The 20,845-nt window shown below is 39.0% G+C and overlaps 1 protein-coding gene across 1 annotated transcript in view; it reads right to left on the reverse strand.

Annotated features, from left to right (window-relative positions):
- Nucleotides 1–14,088, reverse strand: part of ca6 (carbonic anhydrase VI) — a 33,842-nt gene extending 19,754 nt beyond the window's left edge. Inside the window, exons 1-2 of the mRNA XM_057857598.1 lie at nt 13,926–14,088; nt 732–911 (exon numbers count right to left, since the gene is read on the reverse strand). Of these exons, the coding sequence (XP_057713581.1) occupies nt 732–911; nt 13,926–14,016 (271 nt within the window). The 5' untranslated portion in view covers nt 14,017–14,088. The remainder of the gene's footprint in view (nt 1–731; nt 912–13,925) is intronic.
- Nucleotides 14,089–20,845: the final 6,757 nt, after the last annotated feature.

Genomic DNA, 20,845 nt, shown 5'->3' on the forward strand with positions numbered 1-20,845 from the left:
ATTTTAATCGTTTGACAGCCCTATAAAATATACAATACAAATACACTACAATCATGAGTAAATAATACTGAATTTTAATAGGTATTAAGTGATATAATCTGTTTCCAAAGGTTATGTAAACCTTACCTAAATTCTTTGAGTGTATTATTGTTGACCCATTTATTTACCAAGTAAAATTGGCTAATCTTTACACTATCAAACTGAGTGTTAAAATGTTACCTCAATTTTAAATTCTATAGGTTGTTTTTTACAATGTAGTCACCTTTGTCAATTGCATCATGGATTTTATTTTTCCGTACTGCCATATATGTAGTGTTTTTATTTCTGAATCAATACTGTGATGGGACAACCATGTTTAGCTTGGCAAGATACTTATTAAGTTTGTTGTAGACTAGTCTTTGCAGAACCTTGGGGAGACTAGGCAGAATTGATATCGGTCGGTTTGCTTAGATCGTTTTTATCAAATGAAAATGCATTTGTCAGACGTGCGGTACAAGTGAGATGAAGAAGCGCTAGCACTAGCACGTTCAAACATAACTTTTATGATGCTAACAATAAAGTGAAAGTGTTTTTACGGTGTTTGTTTATTTGCTAATCATGTTAACATCATACTCATTTGATACTACACTGTACGAAAAGTGTCGAGTTTTTGCAGAAGGGCTCACAAATATTTAAACTATTGTAAGAAAAGCTCTTCAAGTGCATAACCTTTTTTTGGGTTATGGACTTACCCGAGTGTCCAGTGTTGAACATAAGAAATGTCCCTTTCTGAGCATCATATCCACTGAGCTCCAGCTGTAAAATGTCTGGATTGTGTCGAACGCTGCGCCTTTGGATGTCAATCGGGGACTGTTTCCTACCCCCGCACGCTGGGTACTTGGTCGCCCAGTGCATCTGGTCCAAAGCTCCCTCTGTAATAAGATCAAATATTAGTCATAAATGTACACTGTTTTTTTCCCTATTTATGATCACACCACTGCTGATTCACAACATTATAGTTTTTGTCAACGATTACGAAAACAGAAATATTTCGTCGACAAACCAGTTTTTCATGAGGATGACGAGTTAAAAACGTGTCTTAGGAGACTGAAATAGGACGACACCAGTTTTGGACTAGCATATCGGGATAACAGGGGCTGGTGCCGATGGGCCGGTGTCGGGAGAGATAAGTAGAGTCGTAATTTTTGAAATAAGTGGGGTTTGGTGTCACTACACATGCGCAAACTGCAACCCTACATATTTTACATGTACACGGGAAAAATAAGTATTGGGTGACAAATAAGTAGGAATTTCCGACTGCGGTCAAGCCAGCGGACGCTCGTGGTCCCGTGGTCAAATGAGCTGACCCTAAAATTAGCGCACCTGCGTAATCCAAGTACTATGGTACATGCATTCCGACTGAACAGCAAGGCAGTTGTCTTCCGTGTGCTCACATTGATCCCAACTCTTCAAAACACTCTATATATAAGGTTACCATTTTTATCTTTTAAAAAAGGAAATAAAGTCACCTGTTCTTAAAACCGCTCCATCTACATGGGCGTTACGTGCGCTCTCACATCAGCGCAATATTATGTGATTCCCCATAGCAACAGGTCGTTTTAGTAGATGGTAGGTTAAAGTTCTCATTTTTGTGGCTCTGCAAATCCACAAATCTGAAGTTCTGGCCAAGGTTGGTGAATATTAGTAGTAAACTTCTTTGACTACTCCAATACTCAAAACGATGCATTTTTGGTGTACCAATATTTAGAAAAATGAGGATGGATGGAGGTAAAAGTCCTAAATGCATACTTTGATCAGGTTACAGTTCTCATTTTTGTGGAACTGTAAACCCACAAATCTGAAGAAGGTCAAACCAAGGTTAATGAATTTTAGTAGTGGTCCTTTCTGACAGCTCACGAACTCAAAACTAGGCATTTTTACTGTAACAATATTTAGATAATTTGGACTAAAGGTCCTACATGTGTACTTTGATCAAGTTACAGTTCTCGAAAGGTTTACTCATGTTATTAGTTTATTGTATCAATGACCAGTTTGCATTAAAATCACTACACTGCTGTAATTATTTTACTCTAGGCTAATTAATTTATAAAAAATGTGATTTATTTCTTTATAATTTTTGTCCAAAACAACATCAAATGCTTTTTTTTTTCCGTCAAGGTACGTTTACTTGCGTTGCCAGTTGAATGGCTTCCGACACCGTCCATGAACTGGCCCGGTCTTTCAATGACTCCACTCCCCGACCCCACACCCCCAGTCCGAGACGAAAATGTGCCATAGTTTCCATCATGAGTCATTTTTTCAAATAGGGGGCCGTGATAGAGTGGACAAATAACAGAGGGGACATTTTTTTTTGCTAACGTTAGCCCTCAGCCTATTTTTGCTAGCATAATAATAACATGATTTGATGAGAAATCTATTATTTTCCAAATAAACCTTTTGAATTGATTCAAATCATTTCATTTCTTTGACACATAGTACGGCTGCAACAACTAATCGATTACATCGGCTAAAATTGACGAAGAAATTAGTTGTTAATGAATTTGATAATCGATTTTGCTGGCAGCTATGAGTTTTGGGATCCGTCCTTGTTTGTGTGAAATGTGAGGTTGCGCGCGTGCTCCCCAGTGATTAAAGCAAAAGAGAGAGAGAGTTCACTGCCACACTCAGGTTGGGTTGCTAAATCAATAATACTGTATTATGAAGTGTCAAGAGCAGTGATGTTAATAAAGGCGCTAGAATATAACAGCGTTACTAACGGCATTATTTTTTTCAGTAGTGAGTAATCGAATTAATTACTTTTCTCATTTTGGCAACGCCGTTACCGTTACTGAGGCGGCGGTAAAGACGTGCGTTATGATATGTTACTATGTTGGTTAAATGACGCGAGAAAAGTCTGAGAGAGACAGACTCACGGAGACGAGAGAGCAGAGCAGGAGTGGGGAGGAGGCAAGGGAGTTGTGACGCCGTTGGAAACGTGATGCTACGTGGCTTCAATAATACCTGGCTGTAGTCGATAGCCTACAAACTACGCCCACATGATGCTATGGTAGATATCACATATTATAGAACTAGATACAAATGACAGACACGGCGGCATTAGCAACATGGATAAAGAACTAGATGCTTTAGTAAACAGCCGCCATCTTAAAGTAGTAGATTTCTCAGGAAGGCTCTGTTTTAGAGAACCTTCCTAGCGAACCTAAGTAACTTTTTATCTAAAATGCTCCTAAATCGGCAAAACTTAAATCTATCTTTAAATGATGAAACAGTTTTAAAACTTACACATGTCAAAAGAAGACAGAGGGGAACTAACGCAATAACGGGAGCAATTTTAACAACTTTAACGGTTAATTCACAACATTAAATGACTTCTAAACTACAGATTTCCAAAGGTTACTATTTTATTGTATTTATTTTTTTTTTTTTTTTGAAAAAGAAAAAACATGAAAATTATCCCCAGTTACTTTTCCAAGTAACTAATTAATCTTATCTTCAGGTAACTGAGTTACTAACACAATTAGTTTTGAGAGAAGTAATTTCTAACTGTAATTAATTACTTTTTAAAAGTAAGATTAACAACACTGGCCGAGAGTTAGATTGTCTTTTGTGTTGTTAGATCCTGTGTGCCTCCGCCAGAGGTGAGTAAATGAAGTCAACTGGATTGTTTGTATTCTTTGTTAATGAGACATTACTACTTAGCACAAAGCACAATGCTAGTGAGCGATTATGCCAAACAGTGTATTAAGTGTCCGTTTGTATTGTTTTGGAGAAGCATATTAGAACTTGAGTTATTGTTAGAAATTTGTCTCATTTCTTTTTATAAGCAAACCACAAACATAAAACCACTCAAATAACAGCTTAGCCTCCTTTCAACACAAACACCCATGCAAACTGTAAATTGTCATACAAGAGAGTGTGCCTTGAAATTTGGATTGTATTTATGAACAACTGTTTCAGGAAGAAAACTGATTAATTACAGTCTGCCTTCTCCTTGTATGATTTTTTTTGTTCAGTTTTTTTAAAGAAAAAAAAATCATCATTGACACAATTTATATCAGCAAAAAAAAAAAAAGTCAATCAGCATCACTTTTTTAAAAAATATGAATGAATAGGACTTTTTTTTGATTGTGTACTGAGAAATTCCTTTTACGTTTTATACTCTAAACCTTTTTTATTAAAAACATTCCCAAGTTTTATATACTTAAAAAACAGTACAGCTGTAGGCTACAGTTAAGTCAGGAAGCTGTAATCAAATATTTTTGAAGGAAATAGTCATCCATTCTGTCTTCATTGTTATTTGCAACGGGCCTAAAACAACTTCAAGTGAAATAGTAAAGGTAATTGAAAAAAGTGACATTTAACCGATGAATCGATTAGTAGTTGAAATAATTGTCCGATTAATTGATAATAAAAATAATTGTTAGCTGCAGCCCTAAAACATAACTTTAACAGAGTGGACGTGTTATGACAGCCACAATTACAGGGAACGTTTTTAAAGGATGTCAAAAATCAAATCGCTTACGACAGTTGAATTTCCCGCCACTGTGTTTGTGTAACAGTGTGATTTCCCCTTAAGGGGCTATTTTGATGAAAGCATGTCACAGAGATGTTTTCACTCCGGGAGTGTTTGCCAAAAGATGAAAGGTTTCATCTGGGAGTGGCTGTGAGTACAAACGGGGGATGTTTGCTCTTTTTTTCTGAGGAATTGAGGAATAAACAGGTTCCTGTCACAGCCAGGACTTGCCCAACTTTGACGTTGTTGCAACTCATCGTTGCTTCCCAGCAGGTTTTGAAATGATTAACTGTGTCAATTCAGTCTATAGTCTGCATTTACTATGATTCTGCTCATCATTATGTTTCTAGCCATCATCAGCATTTTTATTATTATGATAATATGGCATTTGACTTGTTTGGGGAGTTAAGAATTATTAATATTATCCTAAAAAGTGCCTCACTGTTCAGGGTTTATTTATCTATTTCAGCTGTACATACAGTAAGTTAACTCTGGAACTCTCATGCTCTAAAGAAAGGGTGTCTAAACTATGCCCTGTGGGCCAACTGTGGCCTACTGTCCAGTGCTTTATTGGCCCACAGCAAATGATGAAAATATCCTTGAATGTAGCACACAAAAAGCTTAAAGGTGCTATATGGAGTTTGTCATTTTTTAAATGGCGACTGCCACTTTTTTGGGCTTCAAGCGTAACTGCAGTCTGTGTTAGGCTCGTGCATGTTGCGCACACTTGTACGAGCACAAACATAAAGCAACGGGCATTTGGCTCATACTTTGCAAACCCAAAAGGTTATCGATACACTCATGACAAGAATCGAAATATCGTTTCAAAAGGGTGTCAATGATTAAAAAAATAAATAAATAAATAAAAAAAAAAGGAACCAAAAAGTTGCTACCAAAATCTTCCTCCATAATAGTGTCTCAGCTATTGACGGCACTCGATACCCAGCCATTAAGACCGGGAAGGACAATCACTTGGCTTATAGACTCCCCCAACCCCCTCCCCTTCTTTCCCTGGTCAACAGGCCCTCACATGGTGTCAACCGGAAATACATCTAGCTGATGATAGCACCAACATATTAATAGTTAGTGTAGGTGTTCAATGTATTTGTTGTTGTTGTGTCTCTTTTCTTGTGCTTCTTTTCTTCTGTTCCCCCATAAACCCTTTCTTTCTTTTCTTTTGTTTCGTTTCTTTTCTTCTCTTCCCCCATAACCCCTTCCTGTCCGCTGCTTTGTCATAATAAACGAGGTATGTTATATGATCACAATGGGAGTATGTCATACTCTCAGTGTGATACATTAAATTTTTTCAGACCAACCGGACACTAAGACTTCCATTCTCCGTGTCAAACAGACTGAGAATGGCGAATGAACGTTCGTTCATATACAACCAGAGCATTCCCGGTCTCTCTTTCCGATTTTCGGAGCATTTACAGGTCACTTCTGTTCATTTTAGGGCATTTACAGGTCACTTCCTGTTGAGTTTGAGTTACTGCCTATTCAATTGGGGGATTCACAGGTCATCTCCTGTTCTTTAACCCAAAATCAACATGAAGTGACCCAGAAAATGTCCCCAAACAACAGAAAGTGGCTGAAAATCAAATGGCCCAGAATTGCCTCTTTGCCTGGCATTTGCTGCCACTGACGGCCAGAAAAGTGGGAGGGGACCATTTGAAGTGGTAGGGGTTCATTCGCTGTCACCCTCCGAGTTCTAATGGATTAAACATCTGCTACTGATAAACTTACAGCAGAAGGATGAAGATACAGTAGTTTGTTTTTCTGTTTATTTGTTGTTATGTAGAATTTCCTAGAAGGATTTCTTGACCAATGTATCGATAATCGTTGTACGGCTATATCATAAGATCATCATTATCGTGACCATTGTATTGCAAACCGTATGGTATCGTGAGGTATCAAGAGGTTTCCGCCTCTACAAATCGGCACCAGAAATGGAAAAGAGCAAACATGATTGTTTAGCATGGTTAGAAAAGTGTTTTATAAAAGTATTTTTGCCAAGTGGACGTGCACAAGAATGTGTTCCCCCAGAGTGTTGACCCAAACACTCTTGAAGGGAAATTTTGGGGCAGTCTCAATTCAAATGTCAGCGTTCTGTTTGTCTACTTATCAGGGTATTGGTTGAGTATGTTAAATTAACATGACAAATTCCATGTAGCAAAATGGTACTTCTACATACGAAGTTAATTCGTTCCAGGACCTTGTTTGTAAATTGAAATGGTCGTATGTCGAGCAGGATTTTCTTATAAGAATACATCATAATTCCATTAATTCGTTACATAGCCCGAAAACCTACACCAAATCCTTAAAAAATACTGCTGGTACTATTGTAAATAGCAATTACACAGAGAAAAACAAATAAATTCTGAATAAAAATAGGAAAAATAATATAATAATAGTAATAATAAGAATAATACCTGTAAAAATGTAACGAATCGGGTTCTAATGTGGCGAATGTGTTTTGTGTGGTGTACCTGAATGCACCGCGTGGCTGATGTTACAGAGAGAGAGAGGACTTTTTACTTTCACTTTTCATGTTAAGCTGCGGCGCAGTAGGCATGTTGTGTTGCACAAGTTCTGAATTAAATGATTAAAAACCTGACGAAGCTGGCGATTTTTTTGACGATGTCACAATCATAATAATTGTCACCTTAACTTATAAAGACTGGTGAACGGAGATCGAGGGAGGACCGTCGATATCGCAGACAATCTACGGCCATATTGTCGAGCCAGCTAACAGATGCGCACACCACGCTCATATTTTTCTTTCATTTCCATCATCATTTCAATAGTAAGTTTCAACTTTGTCCTTTTTTCGCCACCTGCACTAACTTTCTTGGAACCCTTGTTGTTTTCTCCCACAAGAAAATCCGCCGCACGTCCGTCTTGCGGGAAAACAAAGAAACTGCGGCGTTGTCATATAGCATCGTATTTCGAGTATGTCGTCGGATGTAGAAACAAATGGCGAGTCAAATTTTACATCGGATGTCAAAAAGATCGTGTGTCGAGGTACCACTTTACATTTAAATTCTCAGCTCTAACACTAGATTGAGCTCGTCACTTAAAACTGTTCCTCTCCATTAATTCCAATTAATGTAGGTGACGGAATTGTTGTGCATACATTTAATATTTATGCTTTCCTTATTCCTTTTTCCTAAGGCCATGTGGCCCCCATGTAGTCTATGTATTCTATTCTAGGTTCTATGTTGCTTTCCTGACCCCTCCCATCCTATTGTTGCCCCTGAATAAAGAGAGTTGCTATCACAGAAACTAGGGGAGCATCCAGCGACCAACCTACATAAAAGCTACATCGACTTCCTGCGTGTTCTTTTTCACCAAGCTAGGTGTACATAAACCTAGCTTCAAATCTAACAGCAGGAAACTTGAGTTTCAGCATTTGATTTTTTATGGTAAACGTAGAAAAAAAAATACAAAAATACAGGTAATCCCCGAGTTACGAACGGGTTTCGTTCCTACGCTGGCTATTTAACCCAAATTTCCGCATAAGTCGGAATTAACACTTTAAATATTCAAAATAACTATCCAAAAAGTGCAAAAGTAATGCATTTTGTTGAATGATGCAGGATACACTATCCTCTGGTGGCAGCATTGGGTCTGGCTGGACTATCTCCTTGTATGACTCAGGAGCAAACTCAGACGTCTAAAATGGATAAAGGATAGCTTCGCTCTGGTTTGGCAAACATTAGGCTGTAAGTTGTTTCAGCTAATATATGTTTATGTATGCATTTGTCATTAAGTTTAGAGCTACAGTTTGTGAACTTACATGTCAGTGATTTGCGATGAGAATTGAAAATACAATAGCATTTGTAGCATTTTTGTTAGCGGACTTTTGTTAGGCAAATTAGGCTAATCTAATCTACTAAATTTACATATTAATCACACGAGATGGACGTTTGAACAATTGTTTTAGTATTAAAATGGGTGTAGTTTTGAATATAAGTGTACATACACTGTATGTGTGTTACAGCTTTACAAATTGTAAAAAGTTAGGAAGTAAAAAGCTTCAAAAAGCACAATTGCTTTGTTTGCTGTCTGTGAAGCTGAACAACTTCATGTTTAGTGAGGACAGAACACGTCTTATTATTAAAGTAAAGTAAAAAAAATAAGATACTGTGAGGTGCAATAAGGTACCGTTTACGCGACAAAAAAAAAACCTGACCGGAGACAAAATGTCGGACGAGACTTCGACGTCGTAAAGTCAAAATCACCTAAATCGAGTATGTCGTAACCCAAGGATTAACTGTAATCCAATGTGATAAATTGTGCTTAGATTTTCTTGACATTTTTTGGTAAATACTGTATACTGCTGGCTAAAAGTATTGGCATCCCTGCAAATCTGTCAGATAATGCTCAATTTAACCCTGAAAAGACAGAAGTCCTTATAATGGGTCCGAAAAGAGTGAGGGACTCTTTAACTGCCCAGATAGTCACTCTGGACAGTGTAAGCAGGCCCGGAGTGACTAATCGGGAGCTTCTGGACGATTCCAGAAGGGCCGGCTGGCCAGATGGGCCGGTCCGGGTTTTATTAAAAAAAAAAAAAAATTACACTGTTATCATTTTTTGTTTGGTATTTATTTATGACAGTGCCACTGAGTATAACTTACATTCTGTTACCGCTGTCCCTGTGGGCCGTCTTAAAAAAAAAAAAAAAAAAAAAACTATTATTTTTTTTCCCAGACTCATCCTCACGTGTGCAGACGAAAAATACAGCATGCAGCTCCGCCCCCTAATTGTAGTCTGTATTGAGCCAAATTAGCTGCTATCTCGGTGCTCGGATGGATAAAAAGAGCAAGGGTGGCGCTGAAAATTAAGAATTAAAAAGAGAAAATCACTCGTGAAAGAATCGGCAAAATGCGCGAAAATAGCTAATTTTTTTCATGCAACGACCTTGCGGCCTCAAACTACAGAGGATTACAACGAAAGTGGTAAGGCCGGATGGCGAATAAAATGCAACTTGCACGGTGCAAGTTGCACCGTGTGATACGACAATATGTAATTGTGGAAACTTTGGCTTCTTGTAGCACCTCACAAGGGATATGTAGCAGCAAGCATTAGCCATAATGAACACACCACAGGTGCAGAGCTGGAAGGTAGGATTGCCATGTCGTTCAGCGAGTGAACATTAGAATGAATATATTCAATTACGTGGCGTTTTTAAAGTGGAAATGGAAAATGGATAATAGTATCATTAGAAGTTGTTACAATGTGCAATACGTATTCTTTATTTTTCATATTGTTATGTTGCTATGTTTGTTTTATCTGTAAGCACTCATTTTGTTAATATTTGATGTTGCAGAAAAGGTCTTATTTATTCATTTATTTTAGGGCTGTCAAAATTAACGCGTTAACGGGCGGTAATTAATTTTTTAAATGAATCACGTTAAAATATTTGACGCAATTAACGCACATGCCCTGCTCAGACAGATTTAAATGACAGTACAATGACATGCCCACTTGTTAATTGTGTTTTATGGAGTTTTGCCGCCCTCCGCTGGCGCTTGGGTGCGACTGATTTTATAGGCTTCAGCACCCATGAGCATTGTGTAAGTAATTATTGACATCAACAATGGCGGGCTACTAGTTTATTTTTTGATTGAAAATTTTACAAATTTTATTAAAACGAAAACATTAAGAGGGGTTTTAATATAAAATTTCTATAACTTGTACTAACATTTATCTTTTAAGAACTACAAGTCTTTCTATCCATGGATTGCTTTAACAGAATGTTAATACTGTTAATGCCATCTTGTTGATTTATTGTTATAATAAACAAATACAGTCCTTATGTACCTTATGTTGAATGTATATATCCATCTTGTGTCTTATCTTTCCATACCAACAATAATTTACAGAAAACTATGGCATATTTTATAGATGGTTTGAATTGCGATTAATTACGATTAATTTTCAAGCTGTAATTAACTTGATCAAAAATTTTAATCGTTTGACAGGCCTAATTTATTTTCCAAATGTATCATTTAATATAGTTTTTTTTAAAATCCATTTTTAAATGTGTTCAAAATATGTTGTGTTGCACTTGTTAAAATAAAGCCACCTTGTTAAACAACCATTACCTGCACTGAATTGGAATACACAGAATTATAGTACACGGCTTTAGAGAACACTGAACTTAACACGTCTATGCATAATGACATAATTTTAAATGAGTGGGCCGGTCTGAGGCATGAAATTCCAGGGCCGAAAATGAGTCCCACTCCGGCCCTGAGTGTAAGTGTAGCCTCCAGCACCACGGTTAAAAACCTTGGAGTTCTATTTGACCCAGACTTATCGTTTAAAGCTCATATTAAACAAACCTGCAGAACAGTCTTTTTTCACCTGCGCAACATAGCCAAAATTAGAAATATTTTCTCTAAAAAACGATGCAGAAAAATTAATTCACGCGTTTGTTACATCTAGATTGGATTACTGTAACTCCCTACTTACAGCTTGTCCTAAAAGTTCTCTAAAAGGTCTTCAGCTAGTCCAAAATGCAGCAGCAAGACTTTTAAAAGGAACTAATAGAAGAGCGCGCATCACACCTGTGCTCCAGGCCCTTCACTGGCTTCCAGTCGAGTTTAGAATTAAATTTAAAATCCTCCTTCTTACATTTAAGACCCTTAATGGGTTGGGGCCATCTTATCTTACTGATGCTCTGGTTTCATACCACCCCAACAGAACACTCCACTGTCAGAATGCAGGTCTACTGGTAGTTCCAAGGGCTTCTAAAAGTACTGTCGGAGCTAGAGCCTTTAGCCACCAAGGCCCTGTTTTATGGAATCAGCTTCCAGCTAATATTAAAGAAGCCGAGACAGTCTGCACATTTAAGATTAGATTAAAAACATTCCTATTCGACAAAGCTTATGGTCAGGCTAGTTGAAGTCGGATTAGACTCACAGTTCAGTCTAAGCTGCACTAGAAGCTATCATGCTGGGGGAAGTACAGCCACTGAGTTCTATCTCCTTTTTCTTACTCTACCTACCACTTGTCTTAATATCTAGTTACTTAACTAGTCTCTTCATCACTAGTCACCCGGTGTCCCCTTTCCCCCTCCCCAGACTATTTTTCAGCTGCAGCCTCCTGACTATCAGGACCCCTGGCAGAATGGACGTACTCGTTGCCACCCCCGTCTCATCTTGCTAGATGGACCTCTTCTTGTTCCTTTACTCTACTGCATCTTTACAGACTGTAACCTCGTCTGCTAATTCCAATTAGCAGCCCTGGTGCATCCTGTCTATCCGTCCTGGGAGTGGATCTCTCCTGACTGTGGTACTCCCCAAGGTTTCTCATTTTCTCCCAAAGAGCTTGGAGTTTTGGGAGTTTTTCCTTGCCGACATGGAGGGTCCAAGGATGGGGGATGCCCAGGACTTGAACTTTATTTATTCATCTTTGTTTACTTCATTTGCTGTTTGTGACTGTGTATCATATTGCCTCTGCAAAGCCCTTTGAGACAACCTTGTTGTGATTTAGAGCTATATAAATAAAATTGAATTGAATTGAATTGAATTTCTCACAGAAAATGATTGCAATTGCAAATGCTTTGGTAGTAATGTCTTCATTCATTTTGCTTGCAATGAAAAAACATATAAAAAATGGCAAAAAAATCATTATCATTCTACACAAAACTCCAAAAATGGGCCGGACAAACATATTGGCACGTTTTGAAAAATCATGTGATGCCTCTCTAATTTGTGTAATTAACAGCACCTGTTATTTACCTGCGGCACATAACACGTGATGGCAATAACTAAATCACAATTGCAGCCTGAATGTCCCTGTGTCTACTGTGCGCAGTGTCATCAAGAATTGTAAAGCCCATGGCACTCTGGCTAACCTCCCTAGATGTGGACAGAGAGGAAAAATTGATGACAAATTTCAACGAAAGATTGTGCGCATGGTGGGTAAAGAACCTCGACTAACATCCAAACAAGTCCAAGCAGTCCGAGGGTACAACAGTGTCATCCCGTACTATCGTAAACCATCTCATAAACCGTCGGCGTCTGAATGAGAAGGGACTCTATGGTAGGATACCCAGGAAGACCCCACTTCTGACCCAGAAACATAAAAAAGACAGGCTGAAGTTTGCCAAAACTTACCTCAGAAAGCCAAAAAGTTTTTGGAAGAATGTTCTCTAGTCAGATGAGACAAAAGTGGAGCTTTTTGGGAAAAGGCATCAACACAGAGTTTACAGGGAGAAAAAATGAGGCCTTCAAAGAAAAGAATACGGTCCCCACAGTCAAACATGGCAGAGGTTCCCTGATGTTTTGGGGTTGCTTTGCTGCCTCTGGCACTAGACTGCGTGTGCATGGCATTATGAAGTCTGACGACTATCAACAAATTTTGCAGCATAATGTAGGGCCCAGTGTGAGAAAGCTCTCAGAGGTCATGGGTCTTCCAGCAGGACAATGACCCAAACCACACTTCAAAAAGCACCAGAAAATGGTTTGAGAGAAAGCACTGGAGACTTCTAAAGTGGCCAGAAATGAGTCTAGCAGTTTGGAGAAGGCACCCTTCAAATCTCAGAGACCTGGAGCAGTTGGCCAAAGATGAATGATCTAAAATTCCAGCAGAGCATTGTAAGAATCTCACTGATGGATAACGGAAGCAGTTGTTTGCAGTTATTTTGTCTAAAGGTTGTGCTACCAAGTTTGATGCTGAGGGCACCCATACTTTTGTCCGGCCCATTTTTGGAGATTTGTGAAAATGATAATGATTTTTTTTTCATCCTCTTTTTAGTTTTTTCATTGCAAGTAAAATAAATGAAGATATTACTACCAAAGCATTTGTAATTGCAATCAAGTTCTGGGAAAAATTGAGCATTATCTGACAGAATTGCAGGGGTGCCAATACTTTTGGCCAGCAGTGTACATATATATATATTGCTTGCCTAACAGCATAATTGCCTGTTATTTTTTTGCCAAATTAAATTAAACATAATGTTACTGGTGCATCATTCTGCCTTGCTGCTTATCTCCTAAATCAATCAGAAAAACACTGTCTGCCTTAGTATTAAAAATATAAAAATGTTTTGAAAAAACTATATTTTTTCAGACTTTTCTGAAAATGTTAAAATAGGAGTTATAGCAATTAAGCTATAAGACCTCTGCAATGGGACCTCTGGAATGCATTGTTGTTTCTAGCTCTTTTCTCATTCACATTGACAGTTCTAGACGTCAAATCCATTTCATCTGGGAAGGCTAGATTCCTGCCAACCCCCCAGTCAAAGTGAATTGGACATCTGCCACTGTCAATCCCAGCCAATGTGTTATTACTTGAAAAATAAATTTATTACCCTATTATGACCCTCTGTTTAACAAATTAATGTAAATGATGGACAAACCCCCTGCTTTAAAGTGAATGTACCAAAGGAAGAAACGCCCACCTGTGTATGTCCAGTGAATGTCATCATGCGGGATTCCTGGGGCGACTGCACCGACCCAAAAAACGGTGATCAACACGCAGTCTCGGAGCATCGCTGCACAAGTCTGGGTTCGCTTTGTGCGCGACTGGCCGGGATAACCTCTCTGGAGACCGGCGCTTCACATTTTAAGCGGCTGAGTGGCTTGAGGGAAGTGCTTGAACTGTTGCGGTAAACGCCCACAGGCAGGCAGGCAGGCAGGCAGGCAGGCCCTCACTGATGACAGGGAAATTATCTTATCAGGATGCTATTTAGAATACAAGGGCATGCGACATATAACTAGAAGATTGATGCAACTTCTGGAGAAATTGCCATGGTAGCTTTGCTGTGGTAGGTAAACACCTAAGACACTTCCTGTTGATTTTTTTTTTTAATCAACAACAATATACATTACAACATAAGTGGCATGGTACAATGATAAAACAACTTCAAAAGTAACAGACAAACCTACAGAATAATCATGAATACAATATCGGAAACTACAATCATATACAACTGCAAAATTAAAAAAAGAGAAATGGAGGAAATTAAAAAAAAAGATATATAAAATAAATAATCGTAAAAGAAAAATTCTAGGGTCTACTAACCAAGTCAAGCTCCTCAACAATTTCACACAGTTTTAAAGCATTTTCCCCCTTCATATACAGTATTTCAAAGACGAAAAATACTGACATAATTCTTTGTGAAAAATATTAAAATTAGGAATAGATTTGAAACATTTATTCTTATGTATGAAAAATTTCCCAAGAATTATAATTATGTTGATAGCCAGGTTGTGCGATCAGAGGTGTAGCAAGGGTCCCCGGGGGCCCCAGGCAACATGGGCCCTTTGAGCATGTGCAAGTAAGGGGGACAGTTGGACTTGAAGCAATAGCATATTTAATAAAAGTCTAATAACGCCTCGCTCTCATAGAGCGCATTTTAGGACACTCAAAGTGCCCCCCCCCCCCCCCCCCCCCCCATTGCATTATTCATTTACTTCACACATTCCTTAATTATTTACACACATTTGCCTTAATAAACAAAATGTACTTCAGATTATTATTATTGTGCATACCTTTACACATACCGTATTCTACTGACTAGCCAGTAAGTTATATTGCTTTTACTTAAAAGGATAACATTCTGGCACAGAAGTGAATCATGTAACATCTTATCAGTTTGGCTGATCAGTGTGTATGGTGATTCTTAACACTGATTTAATGTTCTAGGTCACATCTTTATGTATGAAGAAATGCTAGCATGCTGCATGCTGTTAGCAAACGCTAACAAGCTAGTTACAACAAGTAAAGGCAGTTAATTGGTTTAGGACATAAAAATACTACTACTACTACTACTACTACTACTACTACTACTAGTCTGCAGTGCTTCGACTACATTAGGACATAAAACTATTGTAACATAGTACACTCACCGCTGTCTTGCTTCCTTTTCTCCTCTTCTGCTTTTTCCCCCCCCTTCATTTCCAAACAGATAACTTCTCTTCATTTTGCCAATTTAAAAAAAGGCCCGATCGCCGCCCACTCACTCTGAGTCACGTGACACACACATATCTTTGCGCGGTAAAATGAACACGAAGGGGGGGGGGGGTTCGAGTGCGCGCTGCTGCGGTCATCTTTGCCATAAAAGTGGCGAAAACTAAGCACTTTACACTCATATGGATGTACAACATCATTTTAAGATGCTAAACTAACACCTTCCCTCCTAAAGCAAATGTGCAATGCGAATATAATGTAAAGAACGCTCTCCTCGACGCAGCGAGAACGAGTGGGATCAACCAGCCGACGTAACAGGAAAAACACGAAACGGTCGCGCTGATAACGGCTCTAACTTATCATAAGAACTTTATGGCATGAAGAGGAAATACTTACATTCGTTCATGGACGCACAGATTAATCCTCTAACAGGTGGGGTGGCCGTCCTCTGCGCGAAATGCGCACTTTACGCTTACGCCTATTCTTGTTCTCAGAATATGCAGCGCTTGTGACGTGGGACAATAACAGGACTGGTTGCTATGGGAACGTACGCAGCGGCATACCGCATACCCAAGGAACCTTGCTAAAAGGAGTATTAAAATTGCTAATAAAATCGTTTAGGATTATTTTAGATGCATATGTTATATTTTTCTTATAGAGTACTCAACGAGGAATACGATAGACCCATTAATACACTTTCTTGGAAAACTCACCATTTCTTTAAGTAGTCACATGATTAATGAGATGGCCTGTGAAAACCAACATAACATAGTACAGCAATGACCTTCCATAAAGTTCTTGATGAATCACTCTTTGCACATACATGCAGTGTTAACTCTGATTGGATATGCATAAATATGTATGCTAATTGGGATTGATGCCAGCGTTGCTAGATAATCTGCCAAATGATTTAATGGTATTCAAGCACTCCCAATACTTGTAGCTACAACAGTGCGGTGAAGCTGAGTGTGCCAAATCTGTTGGCCCTCTGGGGGGCCCTGCTGGTTGGGGGCCCTAGGCAATTGCCGGCGTATGCCTAATGGGACGCTACGCCTCTGTGTGCGATGACTCTAATACAGATAACACCATATAAAACATTTTCTTTTGTGAAACTAGATAAATTTACCAATTTAGGAAATAACCAGTCATACAAATCGAATTTGGATCTCATAATTTCAATATCTTTCTTAGAAAAAAAAATTGAAGTTCTGTATGACAAAAATGGGTACATTTCGTCACAAAACCTTTTCGAATTTTGACATTGGGTAATTTAGAATCATTGATATTGTTTCCATTTACCAACAGCAAACGAAGTGTTGACTCCAGCTTCATTTGAAACAAATTATAAGACATCTTAATAATCGACTTGGGTATTGCTTTGATAAGATTTTGATATTGCTTTTTATCAATCCAATTATGTTGGGAAAATAGTCTTTCAAAAGATGCAATATGTCCAGAATTATCCAAGAGGTGCAATACCGACCAAATTCCTCCCTCTTGCCAATTTTGATAAAGCAGTGATTAATTTTTTTTTAACAGTATATATCGGCAATTCCATAACGGGGTATTGTGGGGACTGAAGTTGTGTTTATAGATCATTCTCCAATACAGCAGAACCTGCTGGTGGTACGTAGATAGTTTTATGGGGATGTTTTTAAGGTCAAAATCACATCTCAAAAAGAATTCAATACCTCCCAACTGGTTAAAAATGTCGTTTGGGATGTGAAACCATATTTTGTTCTGGTTTTTCAAAAAGGATCACAATCAATTAATTTTAATAGTAACATTAATACAATTAACATCAATAGCACTAAGGCCTCCTTTCTCATAATCTTTAATCAAAGTACCTTTCGTAAAATAATGTGCTTTTCTATTCCAAATGTAACGAACTTAGCCTAATTTATTGATTTGATCACTGTTTTTGAGGCATTTCGGGGTCACTTCCTGCTGATTTGGGGGCATTTCATGGTAACTTCCTGTTGTTATGGGTCTCTTCCTGTTGATATTGGGTCACCTGCAGATTTGGAGGCATTTCATGGTCACTTCCTGTTGTTATGGTGACATTTCAGGGTCACTTCCTGTTGATATCGGGTTACTTCCTTTTGATGTGGGGTCACCTGCTGATTTGGAGGCATTTCATGGTCACGTCCTCTTAATTTTAGTGAATTTCGGAGTCACTTCCTGCTGATTCGGGGGCATTTCATGGTCACTTCCTGTTGTTTTGGGGACATTTCAGGGTCAGGTCCTGCTGATATCATGACAATTCCTGTTAATTTTGGGGCATTTCAGGGTCACTTCCTGTTGACAGCAGGTCACTTCTTGTTGATATCGGGTCACTTCCTGTTGATACAGGGTTACTTAGGTTATTGATTTTGGGGTATTTCAGGTTCACTTCCTCTTTATATCATGTCACTTCCTATTGATTTGGGGCCATTTTGTGGTCACTTCCTGTTGATATCATGTTATGTCATGTTGACATCGGGTCACCAGCGGATTTGGGGGCATTTTATGGTCACTTAATGTTAATTTTGGGGCATTTCAGGGTCACTTCCTGTGACATCGGGTCACTTCTTGTTGATATCGGGCCACTTCCTGTTGACATTGGGTTACTTCCAAATAATATTGGGTGACTTGCTGATTTGTAGGTATTTCATGGTCCCTTCATATTGATTTTGGGGTATTTCAGGTCACTTCCTGCTGCTATGGGGTCACCTGCTGATTTGGAGGTCTTTCATGGTAACTTCCTGTTAGTTTTAGGGCATTTCGGGGTCATTTCCTTTTAATATCATGTCACTTCCTGTTGATTTGGGGTCATTGCGGGGTCACTTCCTGTGGATATCTGGCACCTTCAGATTTGGGGGCATTTCATGGTCACTTCCTGTTAATTTGGGGGTACTTCGGCGTCAGTTCCTGTTGATATTGGGTCACTTTTTGTTGATATCGGGTCACTTCTTGTTGATATCGGGTCACTTCCTGCTGATATAGGGTTACTTTCTCTTATTATTGAGTGAATTGCTGATTTGGAGGCATTTCATGGTCCCTTCCTATTGGTTTTGGGGTATTTCAGGTCACTTCCTGTTACTATGGGGTCACCTGCTGATTTGGAGGTCTTTCATGGTAACTTCCTGTTCATTTTAGGGCATTTCAGGGTCATTTCCTTTCTATATCATGTCCGTTCCTGTTGATATCGGGTCACTTTTTGTTGTAATCGGGTCACTTCCTGTTGATATCGGGCCACTTCCTGTTGATATTGAGTTACTTTCTATTAATATTGGGTGAATTGCTGATTTGGAGACATTTCATGGTCCCTTCCTATTGATTTTGCGGTATTTCAGGTCACTTCCTGTTGCTATGGGGTCGCCTGCTGATTTGGAGGTCTTTCATGCTAACTTCCTGTTCATTTTAGGGCATTTCGGGGTCATTTCCTTTTTATATCATGTCAGTTCCTGTTGATATCGGGTCACTTTTTGTTGATATTAGGTCACTTCCTGTTGATATTGGGCCACTTCCTGTTGATATTGGGTTACTTTCTATTAATATTGGGTGAATTGCTGATTTGGAGGCATTTCATGGTCCCTTCCTATTGATTTTGGGGTATTTCAGGTCACTTCCTGTTGCTATGGGATCACCTGCTGATTTGGAGGTCTTTCATGCTAACTTCCTGTTCATTTTAGGGCATTTCGGGGTCATTTCCTTTTTATATCATGTCAGTTCCTGTTGATATCGGGTCACTTTTTGTTGATATTGGGTCACTTCCTGTTGATATTGGGCCACTTCCTGTTGATATTGGGTTACTTTCTATTAATATTGGGTGAATTGCTGATTTGGAGGCATTTCATGGTCCCTTCCTATTGATTTTGGAGTATTTCAGGTCACTTCCTGTTGCTATGGGATCACCTGCTGATTTGGAGGTCTTTCATGGTAACTTCCTGTCCATTTTAGGGCATTTCAGGGTCATTTCCTCTTTATATCATGCCGCTTCCTGTTGATTTGGGGTCGTTGCGGGGTCACTTCCTGTTATTACCAGGTCACTTCCTGTTGATTTTAAGGGTATTTCGGGGTCACCTTCCTTTAATGTAGGGGCATTTTGGGGTCACCAACTGTTGATATCAGGACACCTGCTGATTTTGGGACATTCTGGGGTCACTTTCTGTTGATTTGGGGGTATTTCAGGGTCACTTTCTGTTGATAAAATGTCACTTCCTGTTGATTTTGGAGCATTTCGGGGTCACTTCCCGTTGATATCAGGTCACTTCCCATAGATACGAACATTTTGGGGTCACTTCCTGTTGATAAAGGGTCACATCCTGTTGGCATCGGGTCACCTGCTAATTTGGGGGCAATTTTTGGTCATTAACTGTTCATTTTGCGGCATTTCCTGGTCACTTCCAGTTGCTATCAGGTCACCTCCTGTTGATATTAGGTCACTTCCTGTCGTGCTGAGAGGCATTCCAAGGTGACTTCTTGCTGATATCCGGTCACTTCCCGTTGATATTGTGTCACTTCCTGTTGATATCGGGTCACTTCCTTTTGATAAAATATCAATTCTTGTTGATTTGGGGCCATTTCAGTGTCACTTGCTGTTGATATCAGGTCACTTCCTTTTAATTTGGGGGAATTTCATGGTCACTTCCTGTTGCTATCAGGTCACTTCCTCTTGATATCTGGTCACTTACTGGTATTAGGTCACTTCCTGTTGACTTAAGGGGCATTTCAAAGTCACTTACTGTAGCTATCAGGTCATTTCCTATTTATATCGGGTCACTTACTGGTAATAGATCATTTCTTGTTGACTTGAGGGGCATTTCCGGGTCACTTCCTGTTTATATTATGTCACTTCCTGTTGATTTCAGGTCACTTCCTTTTGATCAAATGTCACTTCTTGTTCATTTGGGGCCATTTCGGTGTCGCCTCCTGTTGATATCAGGTGACTTCCTCTTAATTTGGGGGAATTTCGTGGTCACTTCCTGTTGCTGTCAGGTCACTTCCCATTGATATTAGGTCACTTCCTGTTGATTTGGGGGCATTTCGAGGTCACTTCCTATTAATATCGGGTCACTTCCTGGTATTAGGTCGCTTCCTGTTGACTTGAAGGGCATTTAGAGGTCACTTCGTATTGATATCCGGTCACTCCCTGTTGATGTTGTGTCACTTCCTGTTGATTTCGGTTCACTTCTTTTTTATAAAATGTCACTTCTTGTTGATTCGTGGCCATTTCGGTGACACATCCTGTTGCTATCAGTTCACTTCCTTTTGATATTGTGTCACTTCCTGTTGATTTCAGGTCAGTTCCTTTTGATAAAATGTGACTTGTTGATTTAGGGGCATTTCAGGGTCACTTCCTGTTGATTTGGGGGCATTTCAAGGTCACATCCAGTTGCTAACAAGTTGCTTTCTGTTGATATTGGG

This window comes from Corythoichthys intestinalis, chromosome 2 (genome assembly GCF_030265065.1).
Source record: "Corythoichthys intestinalis isolate RoL2023-P3 chromosome 2, ASM3026506v1, whole genome shotgun sequence".
Classification (NCBI taxonomy): domain Eukaryota; kingdom Metazoa; phylum Chordata; class Actinopteri; order Syngnathiformes; family Syngnathidae; genus Corythoichthys; species Corythoichthys intestinalis.